Genomic DNA, 13,625 nt, shown 5'->3' on the forward strand with positions numbered 1-13,625 from the left:
CCAGCGAGTCTTCCCCTCTTATCTTCCTGCATGGTATCCTCCGGGTATACTGGTTCCTGAACCATCGACTCTCTCTCTTGGTCGACTGTTGGCTTTCCCCTTCTTCCTAGTTTAAAGACTTCTCAAATTCTCTCTCGATGTTGCTTGCAAGTAGCCTCGTTCCGTCTCTGCTGAGGTGGAGTCCGTCCTTCCTGAATAGCTTGCACTTCCCCCAGAACATCATCCAGTTGCGCACGAAGTGGAAGCCTTCTTCCTCACACCAGCGCTGCAACCACGCGTTGACTGCTTGCAGCTCTATCTGCCTCTTCTCGTCAGCCCTGGGTACCGGCAGAATCTCTTCAGGAGTAGAGGGAGGCAATACCGCCACTGTGTGGGGCCGCACCGGGAAAAACATCGAGGGCAAACACCCCCCCCCACACACACACGAGACCCCCAAAGTGGAATCTCCAGCCGCCAGCACATAAGCTTTACAAAGTGCTAACATAAATTCAGGGGAAAGACCCCCCCGGTGGCCCCAAGGGACTCCCTGCCCATCAGGGGACCCTGACATACCTTGCCCCTATATTTCCAGAACAGAGGGAAGATCACCTGAGGTAACTGAGATGAAAGAGTAGGTTCCCGCTGAAATTGGACCTGAAACCGCCAAAATTGGAGCTCCTGTGGCCTGCCGCGTCTGAAAAGCCTGGGACTTTCCTGACGCTGAGGCCAATGAAACGACTAACGCGAAAAAGGAATCCCCAGCCATTCCAGCAGCAAAGGAATCCTTTTCTCCCTGCCTGTTGGCAGCTGGGGAAGCATGGGCTTCCCCGCGATCCGAAGCTGATTAGTGAGATACATACGGCAGGGTGCCCTGGCCGCCGGCATCCACTGCCGACAAGGCTACCTCACCGCTCCGGCCTGCACAACACTTGCACAGGCCGGCCGCGAGTACCTCGCATCTGGAGCACAATGAGCATTTTTTTCCTTTAAAAGTGCTCATTGTGCTGAAAACCACCCTAGCTGAAAGAAAAAGTGCCGGTTAGATGAGAAAATACAGTAAAAAGGTAGTTTTAAAGAAAAATTAGCCCTTTAGATTGGAACACCTCAGGATTTTTGGTTGGTTGGTTTGTTTACAGAACAGACTCCACGACTCTCAAAGCTAGAGGGCTGACCAACCAGGGGGCCAGGCCGCCGGCTGAGGCACATCTAGAAAAATATGGGGAGGTGGGGGAAGGACCCAGCACGAGACTCACCGGCTTTAACACCCCCGAGGTCAGACGGATCCCCAAACAGGACCCGTCCAAGCTCTATCCAGCACAAAAGGGTAACCACGAGTCCAGAAACAAAGTTCCAACAGTACTAAGAGGGGAGCCGATCTAGTCTTACCACCTTCTATGGAGACTGAAACTGACTGGGTTGCTAGGGGGGAATCTAGCCTGATATACAAGTTTGTGCTCGAGTCTCCACCTGCTGGTAGCAGTGAGGCATATAACCATTCATAGGGACTATACCAGTCTATCAGGCAACATAGAAAGAGGGGATTTTGAGAGCACTGTTGACCCCTTTTAAATCTTAGATAGGCCGAAAGGTCCCCTCCTTCTTGGGCACCACAAAGTAGATTGAGTACCTGCCGGTGTTACACTCCCGAGGAGGTACTGGAACAACTGCTCTGAGATCTAGCCTGCATCTTCCATGCCGCCTGACATGGAGAAGCTAGAAAAGGATCTGGTAGGGAGCGGGCAAACTCCAGAGCACATCATTCCCACACCACCTACAGGACCCACTGATTGGACGTGATCTCGGCCCATTTTGGAAAAATCTCGCACAGCTGGGCACCTATCGGAACCAGAGTGGGAGCCAGCAAGGAGTCATTGGGCAGGACGGGCAACGGGAGAACTGGAGGAGGTATTCCCAGCCCCCCAGACCCCCCCGAAAGGACTGCATGTGCTGATAAAAACTACCCTGAAACTGGGAAGGGAGCAGCCCCACGCCAGTATCTATGGAACTCCCACAGACATCCCTGGGCAGTGCCACCCCGAGCCGCCGGGCGGGCATGGTCCTCAGGCAGCGGGGCACTTTAGAGTGCGACAAGAGTCTGAACCAACTTATCCAAATCCTCTCCAAATAAAAAAGACCCTCGAAAGGGAAATGTAGTGAGTTTAGTTTTGGATGCTGCATACGCCGACCAAGCACGAAACCACAAGATACGAAGCACAGCCACTCCAAAAGCCATAGACTTGGCAGACGTCTGCACCAAGTCATAAAGGGCATCCGAGAGGAATGAGGCAGCCATCTCAATCTTTGCCACCTCCTGATCCACCAAGGACCAGTCATAAGACTCGCAATCCAGGACACGTTTGACCCACCGAAACATGGTGCAAGCCACCAGCCCCCCACAAATAGTTGCCTGGACCCCCAAGGTGGAGACATCAAAATTCTGTGTAAGAATGGTCTCCTACGCTCCTAAGGCAGAACCGCCCTCTATAGGCATGGTATGCCGCTTAGCAATCGCTGAGACCACTGCATCCACCACTGGCAACTTCAAGGTAGCCCTATCCCCCTCCGAGATGGGATACAAATGAGCCATGGAGTGCACAAACCGAAAACGGCCTCTCCAGTGTGTTCTACTGCACCAGGGCGAGATCCCAAATATCCTGATGTATAGAAAAGAGCAGGAAGCAGTGCAGGTCCCTTACATGCGGGGCCTCCGGTGGCGCCTCTTCAAAACGCATCACCGAGGAGACCTGCTGAATCAGGTCTGGCAGCTCATTCCTCTGAAAAAGGTGCACCAAGGAAGCCTCCTCGACGGAAAGCGGGAAACCAGACGCTCCACCACCAGCGCCCATCCACCTCGAGAGGATCCTGGAATTCCTCAAAAGGGTCCAGGTCCTTATCCAAGTCGACACGCTCCTCCGATCACAATTCCATATCCCAAGCCGCCCTCGGGCGCTTGGATGAGGGAGGAGGAAGAGGGGACCCAAAGGCGTAGAGGGAGGCAAAGCCACAGGGGGTGCAGGGGGGAACACCCACTCTTCCCCCCCCGAAACTCCCTGGGCACACGCGGGACCCCCAGCCACCTGAAATTAGTTCTGCACAAAGCAAAAATTAAATCAGGAGAAAGAACCCCCGGGGGTCCTATGGGACTCCCTGGCACAGCAGGGGACCCAGCAGAAATCTTCCCCTGTTTTTCCAATACAGGGGGAAGGTCACCTGAGGTTGTGGACAAAATGAAGGGGCCTGCCGTCAAAAATGGTGAAATTCCCGCCAAAAACAACCCATCCAGGGCCTGTAGCAGCTGGGAAGCCTGAACTGTCCCAGCCACTAAAGCAGGCAAAAGCTGGCAACAGCTGTGAAAAAAACAGCTGATAGGAAATCCCTCTGTGGGTGGCAGGGGAAGACTGGGGTTCCCTGCAAACCGCTGCAGGCTCACGAGGCACTAGCAGCGGGAAGCCCTGAATGCCGGCACTAGCTGCCGACGAGGCTCCTCCATTGCACCGGCCCGAACAGTCTTTTTCAGTCCAGCCCCAAGTGCCTCGCGTCTGGACCAAATTGAGCACCTCTTCCCTTGAGAAGTGCTCAATTGCTCCATACGCGACCTACTGTAGCTAAAAGAAAAGTGCAGTTAGTTGAAAAATACAGTAATTTACAGAATATTTAAAGGGAAAGCAACTCTTCACACCGGCACTACCTCAGGATTTTTTTTTTTTTACAGAACAGACTCCATTTGGCTCTCCAAACAGTATGCCTTACCAACCAGGGGGGGTAATGCTTACCATTGAGGCACCTCTAAAAATACCCCCCTGAGGTCGGACAGACCCCCAAACAGGGTCCACCCAAGCTTAATCTGGCACTAAAAAGGGGACAAAAGTCCTAAACAAATTCCAACAGTCCTACCAAGGGAGATGGGTACAGCTCACCACACCTGCTCGAGACTGAGAGAATACTGAGGTAATTAGGGAGGAGTCACATAATATGTACTATTCCAAAGTTTTGTCTGTCTCCACCTGCTGGTCATGATGAGATATAACCCATTTGTAAGATTAATCTATGCCGGTCTAGAGAGTTGCTAAAGAATAACACTTATAATTTTAAAAGTGTTTGATGCTTGTGCAGTTGAGGACAGAGCTTGCAGGACTGGGACAGGTACAGGAAAAGAACTCGTGAGAACAGGGAAAAATTTGTTCCCGTGTCATTCTCTAGTTCAAGTGACTTGCCCAGGATCACAAGGAGCAATACTGGGATTGAATCTTCAATCTTAGGGTGCTGAAGCAGCAGCTCTAACCACTAGGCCATTCCTCTACTCAAATCCTTTAGCAAGGGGTAGAAGTTAGAGAAGGCAAGTTGTTTACCATCAGTACTTATGTACCTCTAAATGCCCTGTTTTACCCCCTTCTCCTCCATGTTATAAAATATGGTACAGGTAACTAAAATGCACATACAGGACCATCCTTAAGAGCACTCAATGCATCATTCCACAGCTTCTCATTGGATTCATCCTCTCTAATAAGGGCTTTCAGCTGAGCAGTTAATTTGTACGGTTCCACTTTGGGTTTCTTTGGGGTCCGTCTGGGAGAGATATTGATTTTGTCCTCTTTCCCTAGAAATCAAAGAACAACAATTATACAAAATTGCAGGGGGGAATTTACAGAAAACTACTTGACATCTCACACTTGAAGCCATTAACTTAACTGATGTCAAATATAAAATAGAAATGCCAGAAAGAGCAGCTATGTGTGGGGACAATGGGGCAGGCGATAGCAGAGCCTTGGCTCTCTCCCTGCTTCCCCGCCGCCGACGCAGCAACAGGGCCAGGCCAGGCGAGTGTAGTGTCTGCACAATGGCCGGCCCAGAAGCCTTCCCCCCAACGTCAATTCTGATGTCGGAGAGGAAGTTCCAGGCCAGCCAGCGATTGGCTGGCCCGGAACTTCCTCTCTGATGTCAGAATTGATGTCGGGGAAGGCTTCTGGGCCGGCTGTTGTGCAGTCGCTGCACTCGACTCGCTATGGAGGAGGCAGGGAAGCAGGGAGAAATTGGCGGCGTGGTGTGGGGGGAGAAGAGAGAGAGAAAGAGAGAGAGAGAGAGAAAGAGAGAGAGAGAGAAAAAGGAAGAAAGGCGAGACAGAAAGGAAGAAACTTAGGGGGTATGGCAGCGGTGGTTTGGGGGGGCAAGGAGAAAGAAAGAATGAGGGGCAGGGAGGGAGAAATCAGTTATCAACAACGCCAGTATCACCAGTTCCACTAGTGCCTTTGTACAAACAGCACCAGTGTTAAACAAACTTACAAAGATTTTTAGTAGTGACAATAAAGAAGATGCCTTCTTGACTATGTGTTTAGATTTTAATAAGGGGTTCTGTCATTGTGGTTTTAGGGAAAATACAATGTCATTCTCTAGCCTCAGTCATATATTGTTTCCAGAAAGCTTTTGAAACAAAGATTTTTATTCTTTCAAACACCCGGAGGAAAACGAGTAGAATGCTGACAACCTGAATCCAGGCAAACTTAATCATCTCCCAGAAACCTGGCTGATATGAAATAACTTCCACTGGATGTCGAATGACAGCATCAATCACAAATGAAAAAGAGAGAAAGAGAAAGCCTGAGAAGTGTAAGGTGGAGGATCCAATTTGAGCTCTTTCAGAACATCAGCAATAAAAAGATGGGCCAAACCATGCTTTAAAAGTCTACATACAGAAGGGTCATCACCCAAATCTGGACTCTCAAGGCGGCCGAGTTGACTAATCCCGGCAAGGGAATCAGCCGGATCCAATATAGAAGCAGTGTCAGGAGACAGAAGAGGCATAATATCTGAATGGCATCTACTGTAATTGAGGTCTGCCACAGCAGAACAAGAGGGCTCCAGAACAGGAAGCTCCCCCACTAGTACCACAGGAAGAGAAAGCCCCGACACGCCCACCGGCTACGTCAAATGTGTGGGGTCTGAAGAATATGCTTTCCAGAGGAGCCGAAGTAACAGAACATCGTACTTATAAACCGCATAACCATAAGTTCAATGCGGTGAACAAAAGATTAAAAATAACATAACCTAAGGATGATTTAAATTAGTTTGCTAAATATTTTGAAAAAAGATGAGTTTTCAATTGAGTTCTAAAGTGCTTGTAAGAGCAAGCACTACGTAACAGTGGCCTAAATTCCCTGTCATAGAAAGCCGCCTGAAATGCTAGTGTATGTTCCAAGGATTTCTTGCTCTTACAACCTTGAGCAGACGGAAAATTAAATAATGCATGTGATTCTCTCCTATGTTTATGGAATGCTATGAGAAATATATCAGTCATATAGTTTGGAGCAATACAATACGCAACGTTGTAACAAGGACAACCCAGCTTAAACAAAACATGTGCCTCCACTGGAAGCCAATGCAACTCTCGGTAGAAAGGAGTCACATGATCATATTTCTTTAGACCATAAATTAATTTGACCCCCGTATTTTTAATCAGTCTAAGCCTAGCTATCTCTTTCTTGGTACATGTCAAATAGACACTGTTACAATAATCAAGAAGACTTAGATGTAACGACTGAAATAAAAGTTTAAAGGCCGGAAACTCAAATATGATTTTATGGTACGCAGTAGAGAATGACACGGTGGTTGTTACTCACGGCTAGCTGCGAGCAGCCGCGTGTAACCCGCCGAAACGAGGAAGAAAAATAGTGTCCTCGGTGGGGACGGGGACAAGGCCATTCACCGCCCCGTGGAGCGGTGATTGGACTTGTCTCCGCAGTGAGGCAATCAAGGATCGCGTGGTCCCCACCCGCCCAATCGCAGCGTTCCGCCATCTCCCTCCCTCCACTTCACCTTAGATGTAGAGCACTGTTCTTCAACCGCTGGTCTGCAGGAAATTTCTGCCAGTTCACGCAGAGCCGGCAAGATTAAGGGACAGACGCAAAAAAAAAAAAAAAGCCTCCCTCCTTTTCCCCTGCTCTTACCGCCCTGCTGCAGTTGCTAAAGCCGACAGGAAGTCTTTCCGACGTCAATTCTGACGTTGGAGAGGACGTTCTGGGCCAGCCAATCGCTGCCTGGCTGGCCCAGAACGTCCTCTCCGCTTCAGAATTGACGTCGGAAAGACTTCCTGTTGGCTTTAGCAGCTGCAGCATGGCGGTAAGAGCAGGGGAAAGGAAGGAGGGAGGCTTTTTTTTTTGAGCGGCAGGGAGGCAGCAGGCTGGATATGGCGAGGGAGGGAGAGAGGTAGACATGCAGGCTTCGGGGGTGGGGGTGGGACAAAGTGTGGAAGGCAGTGAGAGGGACATAGGAAGGAGGCACTAAAGACATGGGAAGGAGGCACTAGGAGCACTAAAGACATGGGAAGGAGGCACTGGGGGCACTAAAGACATGGGAAAGAGGCACTGGGGGCACTAAAGACATGGGAAGGAGGCACTGGGGGCACTAAAGACATGGGAAGGAGGAACTGAGGGCACTAAAGACATGCGAAGGAGGCACTGGAGGCACTAAATACAAGAAGGGGCACTAAGGACATGGGAAGGAGGCACTGGGGGCACTAAAGACAGGAAGGGGCACTAAGGACATGGGAAGGAGGCAGCGGGGGCACTAAGGACATAGGAAGGAAAGAGGGAGGGAATAGAAAGGGACAATTATTGGGCCTGAGTGCAGAAAGAAAGAAAGGATACACAGACAGAAGGAAACGCAACCAGAAACTCATGAAATCAATCACCAGACAGCAAAGGTAGGAAAATTGATTTTATTTTCAATTTAGTGATCAAAACGTGTCAGTTTTGAGAATTTATATCTGCTGTCTATATTTTGCACTATATTTGTCTATTTTTCTATAGTTACTGAGGTGACCAATGGGGAGATGGGGCGGAAAGGGGGTTTTAAATTTTAGTACTAGTAGTTTGCCAGTCCACAAAATAATTCTTTTATTTCTGCCGGTCCATGGGTGTAAAAAGGTTGAAAAACACTGATGTAGAGTATGACGGCTTTCTTTTTCACCCAGCCGCATGCAGCTGCTCGAATTGATTAATCTTCTCCTCTCCTGCAACTTCCTGTTTCCGGTTGCGTCAGAGGAGAATATTGAACAAATGAGCAGCCGCGCGTGCGGCTGGGCGATAAAGAAATCCGGCATACTCTACATCTAAGGTGAGGTGGAGGGAGGGAGATGGCGGAACGCTGCAATCGGTCGGGTGTCTGCTGTTTTTGTTATCACTGCCTGCCTGTGCTCACTTTCCAGATCCTCCTGTTGCTCATTGTACTGCAGCATCTGCATGATTATGTGCTCAGGTGGGCATTTTTAGTGTGCACAATTGACCTGATTCGAGCTATAGGTGAACATGGGGGACACGTCATTGCAAGGGAGGACAAGTCAATTGATTTATTTTATGTTCTGTTTTTACTACAGGACAGAGGCACTGAACAGATTCTCAGTGCAGTAGTAATAGTGACAGGACTCTCTTCTGTCTTCGTGGTGTTTCGCAGTACTGAGGCTTATATGGATGCTGCGGGGATGGTGACAGGGCGGTGAATGGGATGGCAGTGACGGTGACGGGGCGGTGAAGGTGATGGCGGTGACGGGACGGTGAGTCGGGGATGGGGACAGATTTTTTTCCCTGTGGCATTCTCTAGTACGCAACTTCCACAATGTGTGATAACCCTTTTGCACCACAGCATCTATTTGCTTTTCATGGTCCATGTATAAGAATGGAAAAAGGATCCAAATGAAGAAAATAAGAAGAAACACAAGCACCAGCAAGTTAGATGAAAAGCATTGATAAAGACAGCTAAGAAAGAATATGAAGAGAAACTTGCAACAGAGGCAAAAACTCATAGCAATTTTTTTAGGTACATCAGAAGCAGAAAACCTGTGAAGGAATCTATGGGACCATTGGATGATCAAGGAGCGAAAGAGGCGCTGAGGGAGGATAAGGCCATAGCGGAAAGACTGAATGAATTCTTTGCTTCGGTCTTTATGGAAAAAAATGTAAGAGATCTACCTGAACTGGAAATGGTTTTCAAGGGTAATGATGTGGAGGAACTGAAAGAAATCTCAGTGAATCTGGAAGATGTACTAAGCCAAATCGACAAGTTAAAAAGTGATGAATTGCCATGACCGGATGGTATACATTCCAGGGTACTAAAAGAACTCAAACATGAAATTATTGACCTGCTGTTAGTGATCGGTAACCTGTCGCTAAAATTGTCTTTAGTACCTGAAGATTGGAGGGTGGCCAATGTTAGGCAGATCTGGGAAACTACAGACCGGTAAGCCTCACTTCAGTGCCAGGCAAAATGGTAGAAACAATGAAAAAAATTAAATTGTGGAACACGTAGACAAACATGATTTAATGAGACAGAGTCAGCATGGGTTCAGCTGAGCGAGATTGTGCCTCACAAATTTGCTTGACTTCTTTGAAGGTGTGAATAAACGTGGATAAAGGTGAGCCGGTTTATATAGTGCAGTGGTCTCAAACTCATAGTCCAGGGGCCACATGCGGCCCGCCAGGTTCTATTTAGAGGCCCTCGGTATGTTTTTTTATATAATCACAAAAGTAAAATAAAACAGTTTGTTAATCATATGTCTCTTTAGTTATAAATTGCAAATTCCTACCTAGAAAGATTCTCTATCCTCCTACCCCACCAATTCGGCTTCAGACCCAACTTCAGCACCGAATCCCTCTTGGCCTCACTAATCTCTAAGGTGCAACAACTCCAGTCGCGTAACAAATCTGCTGTTCTTCTTCAATTCGACCTCTCCGCAGCCTTCGATGTCGTTCACCACGACATCCTAATCTTCCAACTCTCTGAAATAGGCATAAGCTCCACTGTCCTAGACTGGTTCTCGAAATTCCTACGCTTCCGCTCCTACACCGTTAATACAAACGGTACCTCATCCCCCCCCTGGAAGCCGAAATGCGGAGTCCCGCAAGGCTCACCCCTCTCCCCTATCCTTTTCAACATCTACATGTCCTCTCTGAAACTACTTCATCTATCCCCCCTAGAAACTCTCTACTCCTACGCTGACGACATCCTCATCCTCCTCGAGACCAACTCGAACCTCTCTAACCTCACTGAAAACATATCCTCATGTATTACGAACCTCCAATCCTGGGCCCAATCTGTACAAATGAAACTAAACGAGTCTAAAACAAAACTACTTTGGCTTGGCCCTATTTCAGACCATTTACCCTCCTCCATTCCACTACCTTCCGGCCCCACTCTCCAGCTTGAGTTTTCAAGCAAAGTCCTAGGCTTCGTCTTAGACTCCTCCCTCTCCTTCAGTGATCACCTCAACTCCCTGGTAAAAAAATGCTTCTTTAGCCTCCATATGTTGAGGAAAGTAAGATCCTGCTTTCACCATTCTCATTTCGCCATCCTCGTTCAATCCACCATCCTCTCCAGACTGGACTACTGCAACTCCATCTATATATGCCTAACTAAGAAAAACCTCCACAGACTTCAGCTAATTCAAAACGCCGCGGCCAAGCTTATTTTCGCAAAAGGCAAGTTTGATCACGTCTCCCCTCTCCTCTCTAAGCTTCACTGGCTCCCAGTTCACTCCAGAGTCCTCTATAAATGTGCCTGCTTAGCCTTCAAGATTCTACACGGCATCCTACCGCCCGTTATCCCACTCCTTTGGAATTCCTCTAACCCACTCTCCTCTAGATCCTCCCAAAAACTGAAACTATCTTTCCCATCTACAAAAGGTATATCCCGCGCAGGAAAACTTGGAACATCCCTCCCTTTTAGAACCACAGAACTCTGGAACAACCTCTCATCCCCGCTCAGAAATGTTAGTTCCTTCCAACCCTTCCTTAAACACCTGAAAACTTGGCTCTTTTCAAAAATCTAATCACCCCCCGTTCTCTAGTACCCTGTTCCCTCCCCATCTTCTTTTTTCCCTCTCCTATATCCATCTTTGTAGTTCCTTTCCTCTCAACCTCTGTAAACCGTGCCGAGCTCTGCGCTTGCGGAGATGATGCGGTATACAAACCTAAGGTTTAGTTTAGTTTAGTTTAAGATGTAGCCAAAAGGAAAGGTTTATAAACTATAAAGCAATGTTACTTACCGTAACAGTTGTTATCCAGGGACATCAGGCAGCTATTCTCACTAATGGGTGACGTGATCCAACGGAGCCCCGATGCGGACGCTTCTTTAAAGGAAAACTCGAAGTTTCGAGTCGCCCGCACCGCGCATGCGCGAGTGCCTTCCTGCCCAGACCAGGGCGCATCTCCTCAGTTCAGATAGCTAGCAGAGAAGCCAACCCAGGGGAGGTGAGTGGGACGTGAGAATAGCTGCCTGCTGTCCCTGGATAACAACTGTTACGGTAAGTAACATTGCTTTATCCCAGGACAAGCAGGCAGGTATTATCACTAATGGGTGACCTCCAAGCTAACCAGAATGGGATGATGGGAGAGTTGGCAACTTAAGAGAATAAATTTAGCAATATAGTTTGGCCAAACTGTCCATCCCGTCTGGAGAAGGTATCCAGACAGTAGTGTGAAGTGAAGGTATGAACCGAGGACCAAGTGGCAGCTTTACAAATCTCCTCAATCGGCGCTGATCTGAGGAAGGCTACAGAAGCTGCCATCGCTCTGACCTTATGGGCTGTGATTTTTCTGTCAAGGGGTAATCCAGCCTGGGCATAGCAGAATGAGATGCAAGCCGCCATCCAGTTAGAGATGGTGCGCTTGGAAACAGGGCGTCCCAACTTGTTTGGATCAAAGGAGATGAAAAGTTGAGGAGCAGTTCTATGAGGCTTGGTGTGTTCTAGGTAGAAGGCTAAAGCACGCTTACAGTCCAGAGTATGCAGGGCAGATTCTCCAGGGTGAGAATGTGGCTTCGGAAAGAACACTGGAAGCACAATGGATTGGTTGAAATGAAATTCTGAGACAACTTTAGGAAGGAATTTCGGGTGCGTGCGGAGAACCACCTTGTCATGATGGAATACTGTAAAAGGTGGGTCCGCAACCAAGGCTTGTAGCTCACTGACTCTTCGGGCAGAAGTGAGGCCAATGAGAAACACCACTTTCCAAGTGAGATACTTCAGGTGAGCCTTGTGAAGAGGCTCAAATGGAGGCTTCATAAGTTGTGAAAGAACAACATTGAGGTCCCAATCCACTGAAGGCGGTTTGAGGGGAGGATTGACATGGAACAGTCCTTTCATGAATCTGGAAACCGCAGGATGAGCAGATAGAGGTTTCCCTTGAAGAGGCTGATGGAAAGCAGTGATTGCACTGAGATGGACTCGTATCGAGGAAGACTTGAAGCCAGAATGAGACAGATGCAAAAGATAGTCCAAAACTGAAGACAAGGAGGAGTGTTGAGGCTCCTGGCGCTGAGACACACACCAGAGAATCTAGCCAATTTCTGGTGGTAGCATTGTCTAGTAGCGGGCTTCCGTGAAGCTTCTAGGACGTCCCTCACTTGTTGGGAAAACTGTAGAGGGGTCACGTTGAGAGGAACCAAGCTGTCAGGTGTAGAGACTGCAGGTTGGGGTGAAGCAGAGATCCCTGATGCTGTGTAAGCAGAGATGGAAAAACTGGTAGGAGGTATGGCTCCCTGCTGCTGAGTTGGAGTAGAAGGGAGTACCAAGGTTGGCTGGGCCACCGTGGGGCAATCAGGATCATAGTGGCATGATCTGACTTCAGCTTGACCAGAGTCTTTTGAATGAGAGGAAATGGAGGAAATGCATATAGAAAGCGATTCGTCCAGTCCAGGAGGAATGCATCTGCCTCGAGGCGCTGAGGGGTGTAGATCCTGGAGCAGAAGTGAGGCAGTTTGAAGTTGTGGGGGGCTGCAAAGAGGTCTATCTGAGGCGTTCCCCACAGGGAGAAGATGTGACGAAGGGCCATGAAGTTGAGAGTCCACTCGTGAGGTTGCAGGAGACGGCTCAAGCTGTCTGCTAAGGCATTGTCCGCTCCCTGAATGTAGACCGCTCTGAGGAAGGTGTTGTTGCTAGTCGCCCAATCCCACACCTTCAGAGCTTTCTGGCAGAGGGAGGCCGATCCTGTGCCTCCCTGCTTGTTCACATAGTACATGGTGACCCGGTTGTCTGTGCAATGAGGACAACCTGATTGCGAAGGAGATGTTGAAAGGTCTGGAGAACGTTGAAGATCGCCCTGAGTTCCAGGAGATTGATGTGGCACTGGCGGTCCGCGCTGGTCCAGTAACCCTGGGTGCGTAGGCCGTCCAGATGAGCCCCCCAGGCATAAGTTGATGAGTCGGTCGTGAGGACTTTCTGATGGCGGGGGTTTGGAACAACAAACCTCTGGAGAGATTGGAGGATAGCATCCACCAGCGAAGAGACTGTTGCAGAACAGGAGTGACCTGGATACGTTGAGTCAGAGGGTCGGACGTCTGGGGCCACTGAGACGCCAAGGTCCACTGAGGAGTCCTGAGGTGAAGTCTGGCAAACGGAATCACATGTACTGTAGAGGCCATGTGGCCTAGCAGGACCATCATCTGTCTCGCCGGGATGGAAGGGCGAGAGGACACTGAGTGGCAGAGATGAAGCAGAGCCTCCATGCGTGGGGGAGGGAGGAATGCTCGGAGCTTGGAAGTATCCAGAATCTCCCCGATGAAGGGGGAGAGTCTGGGAAGGCTGTAGATGGGATTTTGAGAAGTTTATCTCAAAACCCAGATGTTGTAGTAACCAAATTGTCTTCTGAGTCGCGAGAGTG

At 49.0% G+C, this 13,625-nt stretch overlaps 1 protein-coding gene across 5 annotated transcripts in view; it reads right to left on the reverse strand.

Moving 5' to 3' along the window:
• UHRF1 (ubiquitin like with PHD and ring finger domains 1) overlaps window positions 1-13,625 on the reverse strand; it is a 226,991-nt gene that overhangs the window by 21,535 nt on the left and 191,831 nt on the right. For all 5 annotated transcript variants that reach the window (XM_033957186.1, XM_033957182.1, XM_033957184.1 and 2 more), the window contains one exon: window positions 4,419-4,576. In XM_033957186.1, the coding sequence (XP_033813077.1) occupies window positions 4,419-4,576 (158 nt within the window). The remainder of the gene's footprint in view (window positions 1-4,418; window positions 4,577-13,625) is intronic.

This window comes from Geotrypetes seraphini, chromosome 8 (assembly GCF_902459505.1).
Source record: "Geotrypetes seraphini chromosome 8, aGeoSer1.1, whole genome shotgun sequence".
Classification (NCBI taxonomy): domain Eukaryota; kingdom Metazoa; phylum Chordata; class Amphibia; order Gymnophiona; family Dermophiidae; genus Geotrypetes; species Geotrypetes seraphini.